Genomic DNA, 19,037 nt, shown 5'->3' on the forward strand with positions numbered 1-19,037 from the left:
TGGCTTATATGAAAACTATTTATTGGATATTACATCTAAGGCTCATCAGATTCTGGAGTTGTCAATTACTAGCTGTGTATTATCCACTACTTATGAACACTATGTGATCATGAAAACTTTCAGACGGGTTTAGCTACTTAAGACCTTTAAGATTTTTGATTAGGAAAACAGAGGCTTGCTTTGATAGCTACTATGTTTCTTTGATTCTAAGAAGTATTCTTTGCCTCCGTTCCTTCTGCCCTCCCACTCTTCCTCTCTCTCTTTCCATAGTGGTGGGGATTGAACCCAGGAACTCACACATGTTAGGCAAATGTTCTACCTCTGAGCTATTTTCCCCAGCCTCTATATTCTTTCCTAATACTTCTGGCACCTTACAATCACAGTCTTTCAGTTCACAGTCAAGACATAGTTGTCTATCTACATATTGCTTGATACTTCTGGTGGCACAACAGCAATCCCTTGACATTTCCATCAGAAATCACTTGAATATACTCTTCCCACAGATTAGTTCCAGGACCCCCTGTGGATTTTCTGCAGAGGCTCTGGTCACTTAGATAACATGGCATACTATGCATAACTTAGGCATGTCCTTTTGTATGCTTTAAATCATCTCTAGATTACTTACAATACCTAGTACAATGTAAATGTTAATTTTTCATTTAGAAATATATTTAGTTATATAAATACACATTTAATCATAAACAAATTAGATGTTAATATGTTTTAAATTTACTACTTGAAAAGAAACAAAAACCAAGTAAGAATGACATTATTTTACAATTTTTATTGTGAGTCTCTTTAATATAAGAAAAAATCAGCTTGGATTCTCCCATATTTGTATTAAATCTGATGAATACCAGGAATCATGGAATCTCCAAAAAATACTTCCATACATTTCTGAGAGAATGAGTGATAAAAGTGAATAATGTTCTAGCATTATGACAGAAGGTTTTATCTTTGAGGGCTCTCTGAAAGGGTCTGAGACAGCCTCAGATGTGAAAAGACCAAACTTTGAAAATTTTTGCTATAGCACCATATTTTGATGGCACAGAGGACAATACTGTGTGGAAAAATAGGACTACCAACAACTCTAAGTCAAAAAGTGATTCAGAAGAGCTGGATTCTAAATGTGAAAAGCTTTTAGAAGTAACTTAATCCGTTCATATTGTTTAAAATGTCTTTGAGTAAATAAGTGTTTTATGTGATATGAAAATGTGTCCTAAATCTAAAAGAGTTCTTTCAATAGTTATAAGATAAAAATTCTAAGCGATAAAACTATCATAATTTTATTGGCAATTTTTTGTTGTAAATAAAATAATATTATATCTTATAATTGATGATGGGACCAGAGATTCGATACAGTAAATATTAGTAAGGAAGGGGTCAAAACTGCACTATATTTCCCTTAGGGGAGAAATATAGATGCTACTGGATTTTAAACCACAAGCAATAATGGAACTAAAAATACCAATTAAAATGCAAGTGAAGTATTGAATAAAAATGCTTTAAATGGGAAATACTTAACTGGGTATTTCATTTTAGAATGATATTCTTTTTTTTTTTAAACACCTTTATTTATTTATTTTTATGTGGTGCTGATGATCGAACCCAGTGCCTCACACAAGGAAGGCAAGCTCTCCACCACTGAGCTACAGCCCCAGTCCCTAGAATGATATTCTTTTTTTTTTTTTAATATTTATTTTTTAGTTGTAGTTGAACACAATACCTTTGTTTTATTTATTTATTTTTATGTGGTGTTGAGGATTGAACCCAGGGCCTCGCACGTGCTAGGCAAGCGCTCTACTGCTAAGCCACAACCCCAGCACCTAGAATGATATTCTTATTAAAATAAAAAAACTGAAATATCTTTGACTTATTATTGTGATAAAATATTTTTTTTATAATTGATAATATTTTGATTTGAAAAGTTAACATTCTTTATCCTTTAATTTTAAATTTGAGATTTGTAATCTTGAAATAATATAAACTTTAAATACATAGCAGGTACATTTTAGATTTTTTACAGTGACAAATTATACTTCACTGTTAATTATTTGTAACATATTGAGGTGTTCTATGAGCATAAAATGAAATAAAAAGACAGAATAGCTATTTACTAAATGTAAGTACTCATTCATTCTACTAATTCACTTACCTGGACTGTTTTAGCAGAATGATCTGCATGATTTAAAGTGGTTCTATCAACATCTGGATCAGACTCTGTCTGCCTCATGGAAGTACGTTTTTTCTTTGCAAGGTCTGCATCTCTGTTGTATGAGTATCCAAGTTTGGAAGTAGGAGATAAACTTGGTTTTTTGATAGGTGATTCAGCATCTGTTCTGCATTCTAAGTTTTTAGAATTCTCTAATTTTTCTTGCTCCATGTTACTACTGATGTCTTGAGTCTGAAGTTTTTGCTGGTCTATCTCATCACAAATAAAGGGTGGAGTCACATCCTTCTTTTTATCACCAACATATAAGTCAGTTAATTCTAAAGTCTCAGCTTTTAATAGTTTCTTCTTGCCTAACAAAACCTGTGCTTGGGTTGGATCTGTATTGGAACATATTCCAGGGTCATCAGATCCTGAAGTCCTTCCAGAGCTCTGCTGGGACTTTTGGGGTTCTGTGTCACTTTTAGTCCGGCGACAGTAAGGGGAGACTGTGCTTGGACTAAGGTGATCATCAGGAGTCTGATGCTCACTTTCTGATTCTCCAACCCCACTATCATTTACAAATACAGAGTCATCCTGTGATAAGAAGTCTACTGCACCACTGGTAGGATGTCGAAGATCAGGCTCCCGCTTCAGATCACTCAGCTCTGCATAGAATTTTTCTTGATCAATAGAACTGTTTGTATCTGTTTCATAGTTTCCAACTTTATATGTGCTTTTACTGCTGTTTTCCTCTATCTGAACAACATTTAATTCTTGGCCACTGAAATGTGCCCTTATTTGATAAAGATAAGTCATAACAGTCAGTTTGTCAGGAATTGCTAATAAAACCATATCAGAAGGTTCCAATAACCGGGAAATTCCTATGCTGGCAAATCCATCATAAGCCTTCAAAGAAAGGAAAAACACAAGACAAAGTGAATAACAGACAATCCATACCTTTTTTCAAACAGCAACATTTTAATATTTTTGTTATTGTATAGGATACATAAACATTACTAACATTATGTCACATAAATGATATTCCAAAAGTCAGAAATGTTTAAAAGTGGGGAAGAATCAAGGAAAAAAAAAAGTTAACTACACAACAAATGAGATATTCCTTTCCAGAAAGAAAAAAAAAAAGCAAAAATGAGACTGAAAAAAATATCTCAGAATCACTCTTTAAGATAAGGAACCAAGATATATAAAGAAATATTAGACTAAATCCATCTGAAGTGCTATCATTACTATCAACCTCTTTTCCACAGTAATGTAATTGCAGTGATTTGTGAAGAAAACGCAGAGATGCATAAGTCGAAAGGATGAACTATCTGACTACCTGATATAAAATGCAAATAAATGCTATTTAAGCTTAGAAACATAAACTTTTTTTTTTTTTTTTTTGGTACCAGGGATTGAACCAGGGGTGCTTAATCACTGATCCACATTCCCAGCCCTTTTTATTTTTATTTTGAGACAGGATCTTGCTAAGTTACTGAGGCTGGCTTTGAACTGGCAATCCTCCTGCCTCAGCCTCCTGAGCTAGTGGGATTACAGATGTATGCTACCATGCCCAGCCAACATATAAACATTTTAAAATACCCAATTAAGACTAATTTTCATAATGAGAAGAATGACTTCATTTTTATTTTATGCATTTTGGAGAGAATTAAATGTTTTGAGCACTACAACCTAGTTGAGAATGTAAAGCTGCATTGTATTACTTTGTTAGCCTTTAAATGACTGTGGCATATCAGGTTTTTCTAGTTTTGAAGAACCAAAGCTGTTTCTCAATTATTACTATCCTGAACTAACCTTTGAAAACAGAACTGTGTTGCTAGGAAGCATTAAAAATATGGTTAAGATTTAGACACACTCTCAGAGAGAAGATAAGGATTCTCTAGATATATTCTTGCTTTGGGATGTTAAAATGTCTATTTTTCTAAAAACCTAGATTTAGAAGCATAATTCAAAGTTCTTCTTTAAAAGAAATATTAGGAAATTATTAACAATTGAAAAGGAATCAGTCTTTTTGAACTTACATGTTAAAGTACATTTCTACCTTTGAAGTTAATCCTTGTCTCATATTCTTCCTGTACTTTAATAAATGTTGTGGAGTAAGTAAGAAAGAAAATGAAAAATAAATTGTGATATTAAAACCTCTCCAATTTTCACAGCACTATGCTTCATAATATAGGCACCTCAAAATATTTACTAGAGAGAATAACTCAGTTGGTGTGCGTGTATAGACTTGTTTGTATTTTACATGTTTTAGGAAAATTAAAGTCATTTTCTTCCTTGTGTGTCTTGACTACTTGATTGACAGACATCAATTGCAAGTCATCAGGAAAAGCACCACAGGCAGTAGTCTCAACATTTCCTAATTATCTAAAACACTGACATACTGGGTAAGATCAGATGCCACAGGTAAATGCATTATTTTTATTCAGCACTTTTTGCAGACCTTGGAAAATGATTAGCTTCCTTGTAGGAAAACTCCTGCTGCTGTTTTGCTTTATGCAGCAATTCATTTTATGTAGACTAATTATACTAAAATCACTATTTTGAAACAAATCAAGTTTCTTTTATGCAAGCTCAAGACTTCATAAAAAATTTTTTCATATACGTTAAATTCTTTTGCTCTGGTTGGTCACCTACTATCTTTTTAGCTGTTTGTGTATTAATAAAAAAGATTTTTCAAAAGGAAATTGTCTTATTCATTCCTAAGTATAATTAAATCCTTAAGGAGTCATTGCCAGTTACATTACAGATCTTCGTGGAATTTAAGACATGGGCATTGTCTCTTGTGCTGCTTTAAATTCATTCAAAGGTACTCAGGGTTATTGGAAGATCTGCACAAAGGTGGAAATAATGTTCAGGTAGCAACTGAGATACTCAATGTAGATATAAGGTAAGACGTTTCAAATGATGAAATGGAAAGACTAACAATTATTTAATGAATAGTGCCTCAAAGTTAAAAGTCTTTCCAAAAGCCACGATTAACTGTCTTAGAAAATCTAATTGAGATTTGGGGATTGAACCAGGTTCTCAACAAATTAAGCACTTGCTCTAACCACTGAACAATACCCTCAGGTATGAGAAAAAAATTAAATGAGATACTTTTCTCTATTAGTAATATGTAAATGATTATTAAGTTCCTAAAAAAAAATATAAAATATGACTTAAGCCTTAATGAGATTCCCTATATTATTTAAAAATGTTAGGAAACTCAATAGTTTCCTTTTCAAAGATTTGAATAGTTAGTTAAAAGCTCCACTTTAGGGCTGGGGCAGTAGCTCAGAGGCAGAGTGCTTGCCTAGCATGTGTGAGGCACTGGGTTCAATCCTTAGCACCGCATATATCCTTAGCACCATATATATATATATATATATATATGCAGCTCCACTTGGTTCTTTTAACTTTGTTTGTTTACTTACTTATTTTTGTGATGAGATGTTGCTAGTTGACCAGACTGGTCTTGAACTCCTGGGCTAATGGCCACCCTCCAATCTCAGCCTTCAGCCTTCTGAGCAGTTCAGACTATGGGCTTGCACCACTGCTATCTATCAGCTATTAATGGCTTATTTTATAATGCTTATCTCTGTATTTAATTTAGCTTAGCATTTTATTAATATGCAAAAAATGCACACATATAAGAACATAATTTACTTAATTAAAAAGGCATTTCACTTTAATAGAAATAAGTATTACAAAATCACACAGGAAATAATTCATGAGAATGATCTACTTTTTATAGCATGCCTACAAGACAGTTAATTTCTATGAGAAAATTATACTAATTTTTAAGGATTGCCTCTTTTTGGTGGCATATACCAATTTTTAAAAATGGCAGTTTCAAAATGTATTATTACTGGTAATAATTTTCAGAGAAATAAGAATTTTTAATGGCATATAAATTTTGGTTTTAGATAACAACATAAGTATTAAACTTGTTTTGTTGGAAATAATTTTTTTTTTCTTCATGGTGTGAGGGATTGCAACTTAGGAAAGTGCTCTACTACTGAGCTATGTCCCCAAGTTTAAATTCTTATTTTTTAATTGAACTTTCATAAAATTTTAAGACTTTCTTTTTCTTTTTGATGATACTGGAGTTGAACCCAGAGGCCCTCTACCACTGAACCACACCCTCAGCCCTTTTTATTTGATTTTGAGACAGGGTCTTACTAAATTGCAGGGTCTAGCCTGGTGATTTTCCTGCCTCAGCCTCTCAAGTTGCTGGGATAATAGGCATATGGTCACCATGCCTAGTCCAACACTTTTATCACCAGTGGTTTTAATGATCTAATTTAAAATAAATGAAAAACTGTCTATGCAGAGTGCTGTGGCACATGCCTGTAATCCCAGTGGCTCAGGAGGCTGAGACAGGAGGATCACAAGTTCAAAGCCAGTCTCAGCAACTTAGTGACGCTCTAAGAAATTTACCAAGACCCTGCCTGTCTCAAAAAAACAAAAACAAAAACAAAAAACAAAAGGGGCTGGGGATGTGCTTAGTGGTTAAGCTCCCCTGGGTTCAATCCATGATTCCCCAAACAAACAAACCAAAAAACCTTTCTCTCTAGTGGTCCTTTAACCACTTTATCCTATGAACCCCTTTTAGCCACAGACACTTCTATAATTGTAGAATAGATAAGAATCAAAAGAACCAATTACACTGGAAAATACTGCAAAACAATTTGGGAACCAGTAAAGTATATGCTTTTTATGAGAACATTTTTTATAACTGATTTTGATAAACTTAAAAGGTATTTGTAGAAATTTGCGACAACTGTAGTAAGATAGGATAAATCTATGATTTCTGAAGTAACAGTCTAAGGTATGCCTACTACTACCATGATTTTTTAAAATCAAAATTTACAATAGAAGAAAATACTAATGTTTAAAGAATTGAAAATAAAATGTATTTTTCTCTACATCTTCAAAGACCTCTTTAATTATATCCAGAGATCACAAGTTATAAACTCCTTTTCTGGTGGGCATGGTGGTACATACCTATAATCCAAACAACTCAAAAAGCTGAGGCAAGAGGATCTCAAGTTTGAGATCAGCCTCAGCAACTTAGTGAGACCCTGTCTCAAAAAATAAAAACGACTGTATAGATCCAACCTAGATGCCCTTCAACAGATGCATAAATAAAGAAAATGTGGTACATATACACAATGGACTATTACTCATCCTTAAAGAAGAAATTATGGCACTTGCAGGTAAATGGATTGAGATGGAGAATATCATGCTAAGTGAAATAAGCCAAACCCCCAAAAAACAAAGACTGAGTATTTTCTCTGGTAAGTGAACACTGATCCATAATGCAGGCGTGGGGGGTATTAGGGAAGAATGAAGAAACTTTGGATTGTGCAGAGGGTGGGGAGGGGATGGGATGGGATGTGGGAATGGAAAGGATGGTGGAATGAGATAGACATTATTACTCTATATACATGTATGATTAAACTAATGGTGTGACTCTGCATCATGTGCAGCCAGAGGAAGAAGTTATGCTCCATTTGTTTACAATGTGTCAAAATGCATTCTACTGTCTTGTACAACTAATTAGAACAAACTAAAAAAAAAAAAAAAGAAAGAAAGAAAGAAAGAAAAAGGACAATTGAGTGATAAAGCTCCCCTGGGTTCAATCCCAGTATTGTAAAATAAAGAACTACAACAACAACAAAAACTCCAAGAAAATACATTTCATTCATTTTTCAAATGAAGAATTCAATTCAGTACAAACAAACATTTGTGTATCTAACGTGTGCAGAGTTAGGCACTTCCTTCCTTGCACACAGAAAATTATAATCCTGTACTGTGCACTGGGGTAAAACAGATACATCAGCCTCTAGCCACAGTCAGCTGGCCCTTGGGGCTCTTGCAACTCAGCCCTATGCAGTTGCCCTGAAGGCTGAAAGGATCAATATCTCCAAATGCCAGCAAGGAAGCTCTGATCTCAGTATATTTTAATTAGTTATATGGAAACACATATATAGTTTACTAGAAAGTGAAAAGAACCAATGTTTATATCTTTTTGCTTCTACAAACCTAGTCACCTAGGTAAAAAGTCTTGTTTACCTATCAGGTTCCTGCTCTCATTTCCTTCTAACACATTTTTCTAATGTGTTAGAACATGTTATGTAAAAGTTATGGCACAATAGTTTGGGGTGTACTTTTAAAAGCTAAATCTTACAATTAAAACATTATTTTTTTTTAACAAACATTTAACAGTTAATGAAGACCATACATATATTGTAATCTGATCCCGGACTGGCTCTTGGATTTTTAAAGTCCTGATAAACCAAAGTAAACCAAGTATCCTATTTTTGAACTTTGGAATGCAAATTACCTTCTAAGAGCTGCAATTATGACCTCACCAAAACTCCCTTCACTTTCCCCAAATTAATAAAAAACCTGCAGAGAAGCCAAAATTGAAGCTATGTATTTTTTCCCCTTGGCATTTCTTACCTTTTTGTTGTTCTCTTTAATATCTTGAGGATTCAGAGACTTGTAGTCACTGAGGGAGAAAATGGCACAGTAGGTACATGAAGTATTTGATAAAAACAGCTGTTTTTAAAACAAACTGAATCTAAAAATTTGACATTCAATAATACCAGAGTAACCAGCAATTTCACAGAAATTCAATCAACAAAACCAATAGTGTGGAAAATTAAGGAAATAAATAAATAAATAAATAAATAAATAAATAAAAACAGTGATTACATGTTTCACTGCCTGAAGCTTTCCATCTAAAAGAGAAGTTAAGGCAGGGGACCAGAGACTAGCCATGACAACCAAATTTACCATGAGGTAATCCCTGTTGTCAATGTAGAAAGAGCTACAGGCTTCTTTATCTCATCTCATTTTAACATTAACACAATTTTCATAATAATTTGAAGTCAGTTTTTTTGTACAAGATTAAGGAGAAAAAAATCATTTTTTTAAAAGGGAAAATATGTTTTTTAGGTATTGAGAAGGAAGCAGTTTTCCTGGCATATACTTCTCTCAAAAAAGCAAAACGTGTGGCTAGCAAAAAAGAAATATAAAGTCAAGTAGTTCAGGACATGTTCTATGAAATGATTTTGGGTTCTTTTAAAAACTGTGTAAATACTGGGGAATAGTAGCATAATGCCTGTAGTATCAACTACTTGCTATAAGGCAAGAGGATCGCAACTTTGAGGTCAGCCTGGGCAACTTAGTGAGATTGTGTCATAAAATAAAATGGATTGGGGAGGTAGCTCAGTAGAGGAGCATCCTTGGGTTTAATCCCAAGTTCTGCCAAAAGAAAAAGAAAAGAAATTCTATTATTTATGCAATGTAATAGGGAATGGAAACTGTTTCTACTTACATTAAGTCTGGTCTAAAGTGGTGTAATATAGCACAAAAAGATAAACCATTTCTCCATGATGTAGTAAAATTGGTGATTTTCACTCCTCGGTAGTTTTTCGTAACTTCTTTGCACCATACAAGCAATGACTGACTAGCATTTGGCTTTCGCCCCAAAATAGGACTTGGTATAGGACTTGGCTAGAAGAAAGGAGAAGAGGAAAACATTAAAAGAATTTAATGGAAGATGGAAATTAACATTAATTGACCTAACTAGATCATTTGAACCCTTTGATGTCAGTTTAGGTCCTTCAAAGCTGTCAATTCATGACAACTATAACATCCAAGAGGGAGACATAAATCTTAAATTATTATCTTCAGTTTTAGCCCATGGCATTTGCCTGACAAGGATGTAGATAGGTGAGATTTTAAACTTATACATAAGAATAAGCAAAGAGTTTTATTGATGGAAACATCATGTTAAAGTATTTAAATACTTAATGCTAAATACCTACGCAATTTTCACACACTAAAAATTCCCCCCAATTGCCATCACATATAAACATGGTTCCTTATCAACTGGATTAAAAATAATGCATTTTAAAGTCTAAATTGTTAGTAGAGGAGAGATCAAAATCACAGCAAGTTTTAAAAATACAGTAATAATATGTATGCATTTAAAAAAAAACAATGATTATCATATTCAAGCATATAAATTTAATAACAGCAAAATAGTTTTAGAGTTTTTAGCAATAACCAGTTACTGGTAGCAACAGTACACAATAGTATTCATTTTGGATATACTCAAAATACATTTTAATTATCACTGAAAGCTATTTTTTAAAATATTAGTTGAGTTAGTTATACATGTCTTTAAAATCTTTATCATTTTCTTTCCCCCTTGTTCATATATTTAAGACTACAATGATGGGAATAAAATTAAGTCTACATTGTAAGATTTTTATTCCAAATTTTTGTTGTTCTTAAAATTATGTCATTTTATTTTACTGAAGAACAACTACATTTTGTGACAGTAACTTGGAGGCTGATACAATGGAAAAATATAAAGAAATTGATTAAGTATTTCTGGATTTTAATCTTGCTATTAATTAAAAGTGCTTGCTATGATAATAAGGCAGACATAAAACAGAGGCATTCTAAGGAAAGGTGAAAGGAAAACAATTATTTACCCTTAATGTCGTTTAACAAGCAAGCCATTCTTAACATACTGCTTATTTAAGAAAGACCAATGATGCCCCCACTTGACAAAAGCATGTCAGTGCCAAATGATTAAAATCATCAACCACACATGATTTTGATTTATATATTTACTACTTCTGTGGGAAGACCAACAAGAAACACCAAGGATATAATTTCTCATTTTTATTAACTGTTAGATTAACAAATCATTATATAAACAATCATGAATCTAGCAAAGCACTATTCTTTCAAAGATCACCTACATTAAGTCAATGCTAAAAAAAATATGGATCATAAAAATTCAACAAATTTGAATCAGTTCCATTTAATACGAAGCAGTGGGTAAATATAAAATTCCCAATATAGTAAATTTACTTTAGAATAAATAATAGCTCTTTTAACTATTAATCTAATATTATAAAAATGAACCATTAAATTATCTTTTCACTTAATTGTCCACTGTGACTTTCAAATTTCTCTAGTCACTTAACCTAAAAGTAGAGAGTGGTCTATGAATGAGCTAGGCGATCACTAAACTAGACACATACTCACTTTTTTTCAAACTATTCTATTACTTACTTATTTGTCTACTAGCTATAAGATTATCTTTATTATAATGTTTTTCTATAAGAAATTATATTAAGGCAGTGAGTCACTTCAAGCATGGTTAGTATGAACATGGGCCAAATAATCCTATAATCATTATACTGATTCATTCAAATTGTCAGTCACATGTACAGAGGTAATGTATAAATGTCATTATCACTGTTACAATTTAGGATGAATTTCTATATGTAAAAATAAAGAATATATATGATGGCATATATTATATATGATTATTAAAATCTCTAAGAAAACTCAATATAAAAAGACTAGGGAAACTAAACCAAAATTTGGATTTGTTTCATCAAAAGCCTCATATTAAGGACACTGACTACCTTTCTGACTACAGGAAATCATATGAAATTGAAGAAAGTAATGAAATTACAGGCCCTATAAATGGTCATATTGGTTTGCAGAGAAAGGAAATTAGAGGCAGTATTAAATGAACAACTACTCCAGAACTTCTGATCTTTCATCTAATATTTTGTAGAGGGTCATAAAGGAATTAATAATCAAATCACTGTGAAAGTTTCAGTATATAATTGCATCAAATAATTTGCTTCTTGTTATAATGTTATGGCAGATTACTTGTCTTCTTTATGTCTGTTTCATCTGTAGAATGAGTATGATGATGGTTAACTATTTCAGAGCGTTGTAGTAACAAGATCTTTCTTTCTCCTCTATCCTACTACCTCTCTCTGATCTTCTCTACACTCTTTCCCTTGATCACTTTGAAGCACACTGAATTTTTGTTGTTCCTTATATACCCCAGAAATGGTCTAGCCTTAGGACCTTTGCAAGGACTGTTCCATTTTCCTGGTGTTCTCCTTTTAAGGATCTGCACGCTTAACTCCAGTGTAACCTTCACCATTTAGAAATATGCTATTTAATAATGCAGCCTATCTCAATCACCCAACCCCAAACTAGCATTCCTGATAGACCTTATATTGCTGTATTTTTGCCATACTATTTACTATATTTTTACAGTTCATATACTTTATCTTTTACTTTATTGGTTATTATACCTGTCATCACTAAATAAAAGATATATGAGGTCAATAACCTGTTTGCTTTATTTATGAACCTATCCCAAGTACCCAACGACAGCACTCAGTAAGCATTGTTAAATAAATAAATGCATTTAAAAAAGTAACACTATATATGGCAAGATCATTCAGTTCACGTTAATCAATCTAACTACAATTATGATTAACACCAAAGCATTATCAGCACTGAACTTCTATTTTGGGGGGCTCTTATGGAACATCAAAGGCCACAAATTTAACATAGTGAAGGTTTTACTCGGCAGACAAAGCTTTAACTAGAAAATAATATCAGCACCTTGATATTCTATGTGTAAAACAGGGCACCTGTAATGGTTGGTAATGTATCTATTCCTATGTGTTTGGTGAAAGAAGCTCTGAATGACTGCAATACGTTTCTTTCCATAGAAAGAAAAACAGCAAAATCTGTTCATAAGGGTCAGAACTGAACTCCGAAATATAGATAATTTTAATATGTTATTTATGTTAACACAGCAGATTACGTTAATAAGAAGGGCACCAAAATATTCTTTCCAACAATGGCAATAGTATCTGTTTCAGAAAACCCAGTCAAATAACTTGCTGAAAAAATTTCCTAAATTTCAAAAGCTATGAGAAATTTCAATTCCATTATTTTCTGCTATATCCCCTTTATAGTTTCTCTTTTGTTATCTCCCCGTCTTCCACTAAACAGCTATCCATTCCTCTAGGTATTTCTCTGAATAGTTTTTTCTTTCCATACTTTGAGCTGATTCACTCTCAGGATTCCAACTATCACATGCAGATGATTCCCAAATGTACATTTATAGTTCAAACCATCTCAAATTGACATTTCCAGCTGGCTGTCCTTCCTGCCATATAAAATTCAAACTCAGTATGTTAAAAATCATATTTTTAATCTTTCTTTGCAACCTGCTCATTTTCATTGTGTTTGCAAATGAAAGTGCTATTGTCCCAATTGCCTAGACTTTTATTCTTTGAATCACCTTGGAATTTTTCTTTCATCTGTCATCTTTTACTGGTTAATACATGGACAGGTTTGATGCTATGGTTATATTTTTGTAATCTATCTCCTTTTGACTAAATAATAGTGAAAATCTTCCTAACAAGTTTCCTTCTTCTAAATTCTCCCTCTCAGGACCTACCATCATATCATATTATAGAGTCTACTTAAAGCACAGCTAAAGCCAGAGTGGTCATCGTCCATTTTCCCTTACAGTAGTAAGGGTACCCTTAATCAGAGAGGGGATTGAGACCAGGGCAAAAGGTTAGGTAGTCAGTTTAGATAAAGAACAGTTGGGTTGGGCAGGGGGGGGGGCAATTAAAAAAGAAATAAAATGCTAATATCTCAAAATACTTCCCCCTCCTCCTAACCAGTTGGCAACTGCCTCCAGGGAATTAATTGTTCTACCACCAGGAGTTGATAATGAATGCCCCCTGGGTGGCTTCCTTCCAGCCTTTCTGGGCAGAGGTGGAAAATAGGGAGAGGTACCCTCTGGGCAGGCTTTTGGTTTTGTAGGCAAGATAAGAGGAGTGGACATTAGAAGAAAGGAAACCTAGAATCTATAAAAGGGACAAGACATCAGATATAAGTACCAGAAAATGTTATAGGATTATTGATTGTGGAGTATATTAATTAGTGTGTATGTTAGATAAAGACTGTAAGCATTATGTCCATGATGTAATGTAAACTTGGAAAAACTGCAGAACTTAGATAGACTTAAGATAGTGAGTCTATACCTGCTGAAACCCTAGGAATATACACCTGGCTTAGCAAATCTATGGAAGTAATTTAACAAATTAGCAAATTATAAGGAAAACATAACAAAATTATCTAAATAGATGCAAAAAATTTACAAAACTTAATGTCCATTTATATTCTAAAAATAATCTCAGCAAGCCAGCACAGTTTCCCTAATTTGCAAAGGCCTAGTAAATATCACAATGGTAAAATATTCAATACTAAAAGGTTTCCCTTTTTGAGATTAGGAATCTATCACCACTTTTATTTAGCATTCTATTCAGATTCCAGTTGGTACATTAAGGTCAGAAAAAAAAGATATATTAGTAATAAATACTTCTATTTATAGTAAATAATTGATTATGAGGAAAACCCCAAACCCAAAAAATTATATATATAATTTATTAAAATTAATTAAATTTAGTAAAGGTGCCAATATACAAAACTAAATTCCTATATATAAAAAAAATTTAATTAAAACAATTCATAGAGGCATAGAAATAAAATCAAGTGTGATCATGCATTGTAAGGTGATATTTTCTTTCATTTATTTTATTTGTTCTTTTTAGATATACATGAGAGTAGAGTGTATAACACATTATACATAAGTGGAGTGTAACTTCCCATTCTTGTGTTTTTTTAATGTGGTGGTTCAATGATCATGTATTCATATATGAATAGGAAACTTATGTCTGATTCATTCTACTATCTTTCCTACTCCCATCCTCCCCCCCCTTCCCCCTTCTTTCCCTTTGTCTAATCCAATGAACTTCTATTATTCCCTACTCCTGCCTAATTTTGTGTTAACATCTGCATATCAGAGAGAATATTTGGTCTTTTGTTTTTTGGAATTGGATTATTTCACTTATAGTTTCCATTTTCATCAGTTTACAAATGCCATAATTTTATTCTTTATGGATGAGTTATAGTCCATTGTGTATATGTACGACATTTTCTTCATCCATTCTTCTGTTGAAGGGCACCTAAGTAGGTTCCATAGCTTCGGTATTGTGAACTGAGCTGCTATAAACACTGATGTGGCTGTGTCACTATAGTATGCTGACCTTAAGTCCTTTAAGGTGATCTTGTCATCCTGAAAACAAAATAAAGTATCTGCTCTTTGATCCATGTCATTTGAAGTTTTTGTACATATGATCTGTGCCCTTCTTGATTTTTGTTAGTTTTGTTTCAAATCCTTATATAATTTTGTCACTTTGTTCTTTTTCTTCAGGATCGTGGTTATGGTTGAATGGGACATATCTGATTGCAGGAAGCCACTCGTGAATTACTTGAGGGTCTTCTCTTGGTATGGTAGCCAGGGAGATTTTAGGTTTAACCTTGGGAACTATCTGTGGTTCTCCCATGCAATAGATTGCCTAAGGTACATGACCTTTATCTACACTCTATTAGGAAGATCCCTCATAGTAGCTCTGGAGACGGGGCGTAATTCATTTGGAACTGGACAGCCCACCTATAACCTATTTTGGTGAAGAACATTCTATGGAAGGCCTCTGATGCTCCCAGATATAAATAAACAAGCATATAAATAAGGCAAGTATGGGCTCCATTTTGCCTTTTTAGTACAGAAGCTGGATCCATATGATTGGCTAGCCCATCCAGCCCCCACTTTCTGAAAATATTTTCTGTGTCCTATGATTTTTTTTTGTTGTTCTGTTTTTCTTAGCTTTTATTTTGCAGCCAGCCCATTCCACCAAGGGGAACCCCAGTTCTATTACCTTCGTGGGACACAGGCAAGAACTGATTAGTGAGCAAATACCATCACTGATTTTCCAATTGCATAGTCCTTAATGACTTTAAATTTTGTTTCCAGGAAAATCTCTTGATGGGGACTCTTACTGGCAACATTACCAGAGGATTTTGTATGCTTATGGGGGCCATAATGAAGAAAACAATACAATATTAAATCAAGAACAAAAGAAAATGGTATAATCAAGAGAAGTGGTATCCACAAGTGGTGTCCACAAGATGTATGAGGCTACTGCCGGTATAACAGACATACCATTTTACAGTGAACTTTTTTTTAAAAATAAATTGAAAACACTCTAAAATAATGATTAAAATTATAGTATAGAAAATACACAAACTAGTAACACAGTTGTTTATCAAATATATATTGTGCATAATTATATGTGCTACAATTTTGTACAAATGGTAGCACAGACACATTTACAACAGCATCACCATAAATACATGAATTTGGGCTATGAGATTATAATGCCTAGGATATCACTAGCCAATAGGAAAATTTCAGTTCTGTTTTAATTTTGTGGGACTACCATTGTATATGTGATTCCACTGTTAATTGAAACAATGTTATGTGGTACATGACTGTGCTTAGGAATAAATTTACAAATAAAGCACATGACTGCTATAAAATCCAAGGAAACCTAAAGAAATGGGGAGATATACTATATTCATGGACTCAATTTTATAAAGATATGATTTCCCCCCGCCCCAGGAAGAAAAGATTTACCAGCAGGCCTAAATCTTTTCTTCATACACTCAAAAAAACCCCTCAAGTTTGGGGCTGGGGTTGTGGCTCAGTGGTAGAGTGCTTGCCTAGCATGTGTGAGGCACTGGGTTAGATTCTCAGCACCACATAAAAATAAATAAATAAAATAAAGGTCCATTGACAACTACAAAATATTAAAAAAAAAGTCCTTAAGTTTACCATCTCCTAACATCATTTCCATGAAAATATACTGCATTAATATAAATATAAAATGTTATCTCTGTTACAAGTCTACAATATTTATTATAAAAATGACACGGTTGGTAAACTTCATGCAGACTTGGAGGCCTGCGAGTAAAATATAAATGTCTATTGAAAAACAAAGCTTATAGATTCCTTACACTATAACTCTTGGGCATACTATAAGTACATCCCTTGGGAGATCTGATAGTTATGTGTACAAGGTATTATTAGATCCTGTTCACTGATCCATCCCTGTTCACTTTTTTCCTAAGCCAGAGTGGCGCCCACTGACCCACCTGGACTTGTCACTCACTTACAGCCCTGTGTACCTAATACCATAATGCTAACACACTACGTTTGCTGACCTACTCCTTTTTAAAAAAAGTTTTTATTTATTATTAAAATATTATATTATTTGCAGCACTGGGGATCAAACTCAGGGCTTTGCAAATGCTAGGCAAGTACCCTACTTATTGATATATACTCACAACCCCTGCTTTTGTTGCTATGATTTTGATTACTCTTGGTAATCTTTTTTTTTTTTTTTTTAAGTTCTGGGTTTAATTGGCTCTTTCTTTTCTAATTCTTCAAGTTACAAAATTAGGTTGCTGATTTGAGATATTTTTTGTTTTTTTATTTTAATTTTTTTGTTCCAATTGGAAAATGCTTTTCATTGAGAATCTACCAGCTGCACAATCTGCTTCTGACGTTAAGCTCCTTTTTTCCTTTACAATTTGATCTTTCTTAAATGATCCCATGAATGTTTCCTATCCTCTGCATTCTGAAAGTAGCCAAACTTAAAGAAGTTATCCTCCTCCTTTAACAGCTTTATGATCATTTATTAATGTTACAAAAATACATCTTTACACATTGTATATCCAAAATATAAACAAATCAGCAGAATATTAATGACATGTTATACAGAATTTTATTAACTAGAATATGGCTTAATCTTTTAAATTAATACATCTCTTAATTTATGTAGAAAACAAAAAGTAGAGTTACAAATCATAGATTTTATAATTGCCCATGTTTATTCCTTCTCTGGGATCTTCATTACTTCATATATCTTTGAGTTATTATCTAGTAACATTCATTTTAAAATTTAGGATTTCCTTTAGCATTTCTTGCAAGGTAATTCTAGGGGAAACAAATTCCCTAATATTTGAAGAATAATTTTGCTGGATATAGGATTCTTTGATAATAGTTTTTTAAAGAGCCACTTCTCTCTTGCTGCTTTCAAATTTTTGTGTGTGTGTTTTTCTTTCAAAGTTTGATTGTAATGAGTCTTGGTACAGATCTTTGATTTCATTTTGGAGTTCCTCAATATTAGATATTCATACTTGTATCTTTCATCAAATTGGAGAAGATTTGGTCATTATTTCTCCAAATATTCTTTCTATTCTTTTTTTTTCTCCCTCCTTCTAGGACTCCTCTCAACAATGTGTACTTGGTCAGCTTGATGGTATCGCACAATTCCCTTAGGTTCCCTTTGTCTTTATTTATTTTTGGTGGTACTAGGGACTTAACCCCAGGGTCTCATGCAAGCTAAGCAAGCACTTTAACACTGAGCTATATTTCCATCCCTGTTCACTTTTCTCCAATCCTTTTTCTTTCTGTTCCTCAAACTCAACAATTTTCATTTTCTTATGTTCAAGTTTGCTCATTCTCTCTTGTGCCTATTCAAATCTGCCTTTGACTTTCTCTAGTAATGTTTAAAATTTCAGTTATTTTCCTTTCCAGTTTCAGAATTTCTCTTTAGTTTCTTTTTAGGTTTTCTATTTCTTTGTTGACATTTCCACTTTGTTCAAATATAATTTTCTATTAATTTTTTTTAAGTTATAGATGGACACAATCCATTTATGTATGTATGTATGTATGTATATGTGGTGCTGAGGATTGAAATCAGGGTCTCACACCTTCGAGGCAAGTGCTCTACCACTGAGCTACAGCCCTAGCCACATACATCATTTTCTTGATACTTCATTTAGTCCTTTGTGAATATTTAAGATTGCTGTTTTAAAGTCTTAGTCTAGTTGATCCACCATCAGATTCTTCTCAGGGACAATTCCTTTTGGTTTACTTTTTTATTGAATGGATCACTCTTTCCTGTTTCTTTCTAGGCTTTGTGATTTCTTTTGTTGGAAACTGGATATCTGAAACTAATAATTAAATATAATAATTCATAATTCTGGAAATCAGATTGTTCCCCCCCCCCTGGAAATCAGAGTTTACCCCTTCAACCAGATATTT

The 19,037-nt window shown here is 33.1% G+C and overlaps 1 protein-coding gene across 16 annotated transcripts in view; it reads right to left on the minus strand.

Moving 5' to 3' along the window:
• The window catches only part of Ehbp1 (EH domain binding protein 1), a 305,040-nt gene that overhangs the window by 95,502 nt on the left and 190,501 nt on the right, over window positions 1-19,037 (minus strand). For all 16 annotated transcript variants that reach the window (XM_048804245.1, XM_048804243.1, XM_048804235.1 and 13 more), the window contains 3 exons: window positions 9,504-9,682; window positions 8,624-8,672; window positions 2,156-3,058 (listed from right to left, as the gene is read on the minus strand). In XM_048804245.1, the coding sequence (XP_048660202.1) occupies window positions 2,156-3,058; window positions 8,624-8,672; window positions 9,504-9,682 (1,131 nt within the window). The remainder of the gene's footprint in view (window positions 1-2,155; window positions 3,059-8,623; window positions 8,673-9,503; window positions 9,683-19,037) is intronic.

This window comes from Marmota marmota, unplaced genomic scaffold (genome assembly GCF_001458135.2).
Source record: "Marmota marmota marmota unplaced genomic scaffold, marMar, whole genome shotgun sequence".
NCBI classification, from domain to species: domain Eukaryota; kingdom Metazoa; phylum Chordata; class Mammalia; order Rodentia; family Sciuridae; genus Marmota; species Marmota marmota.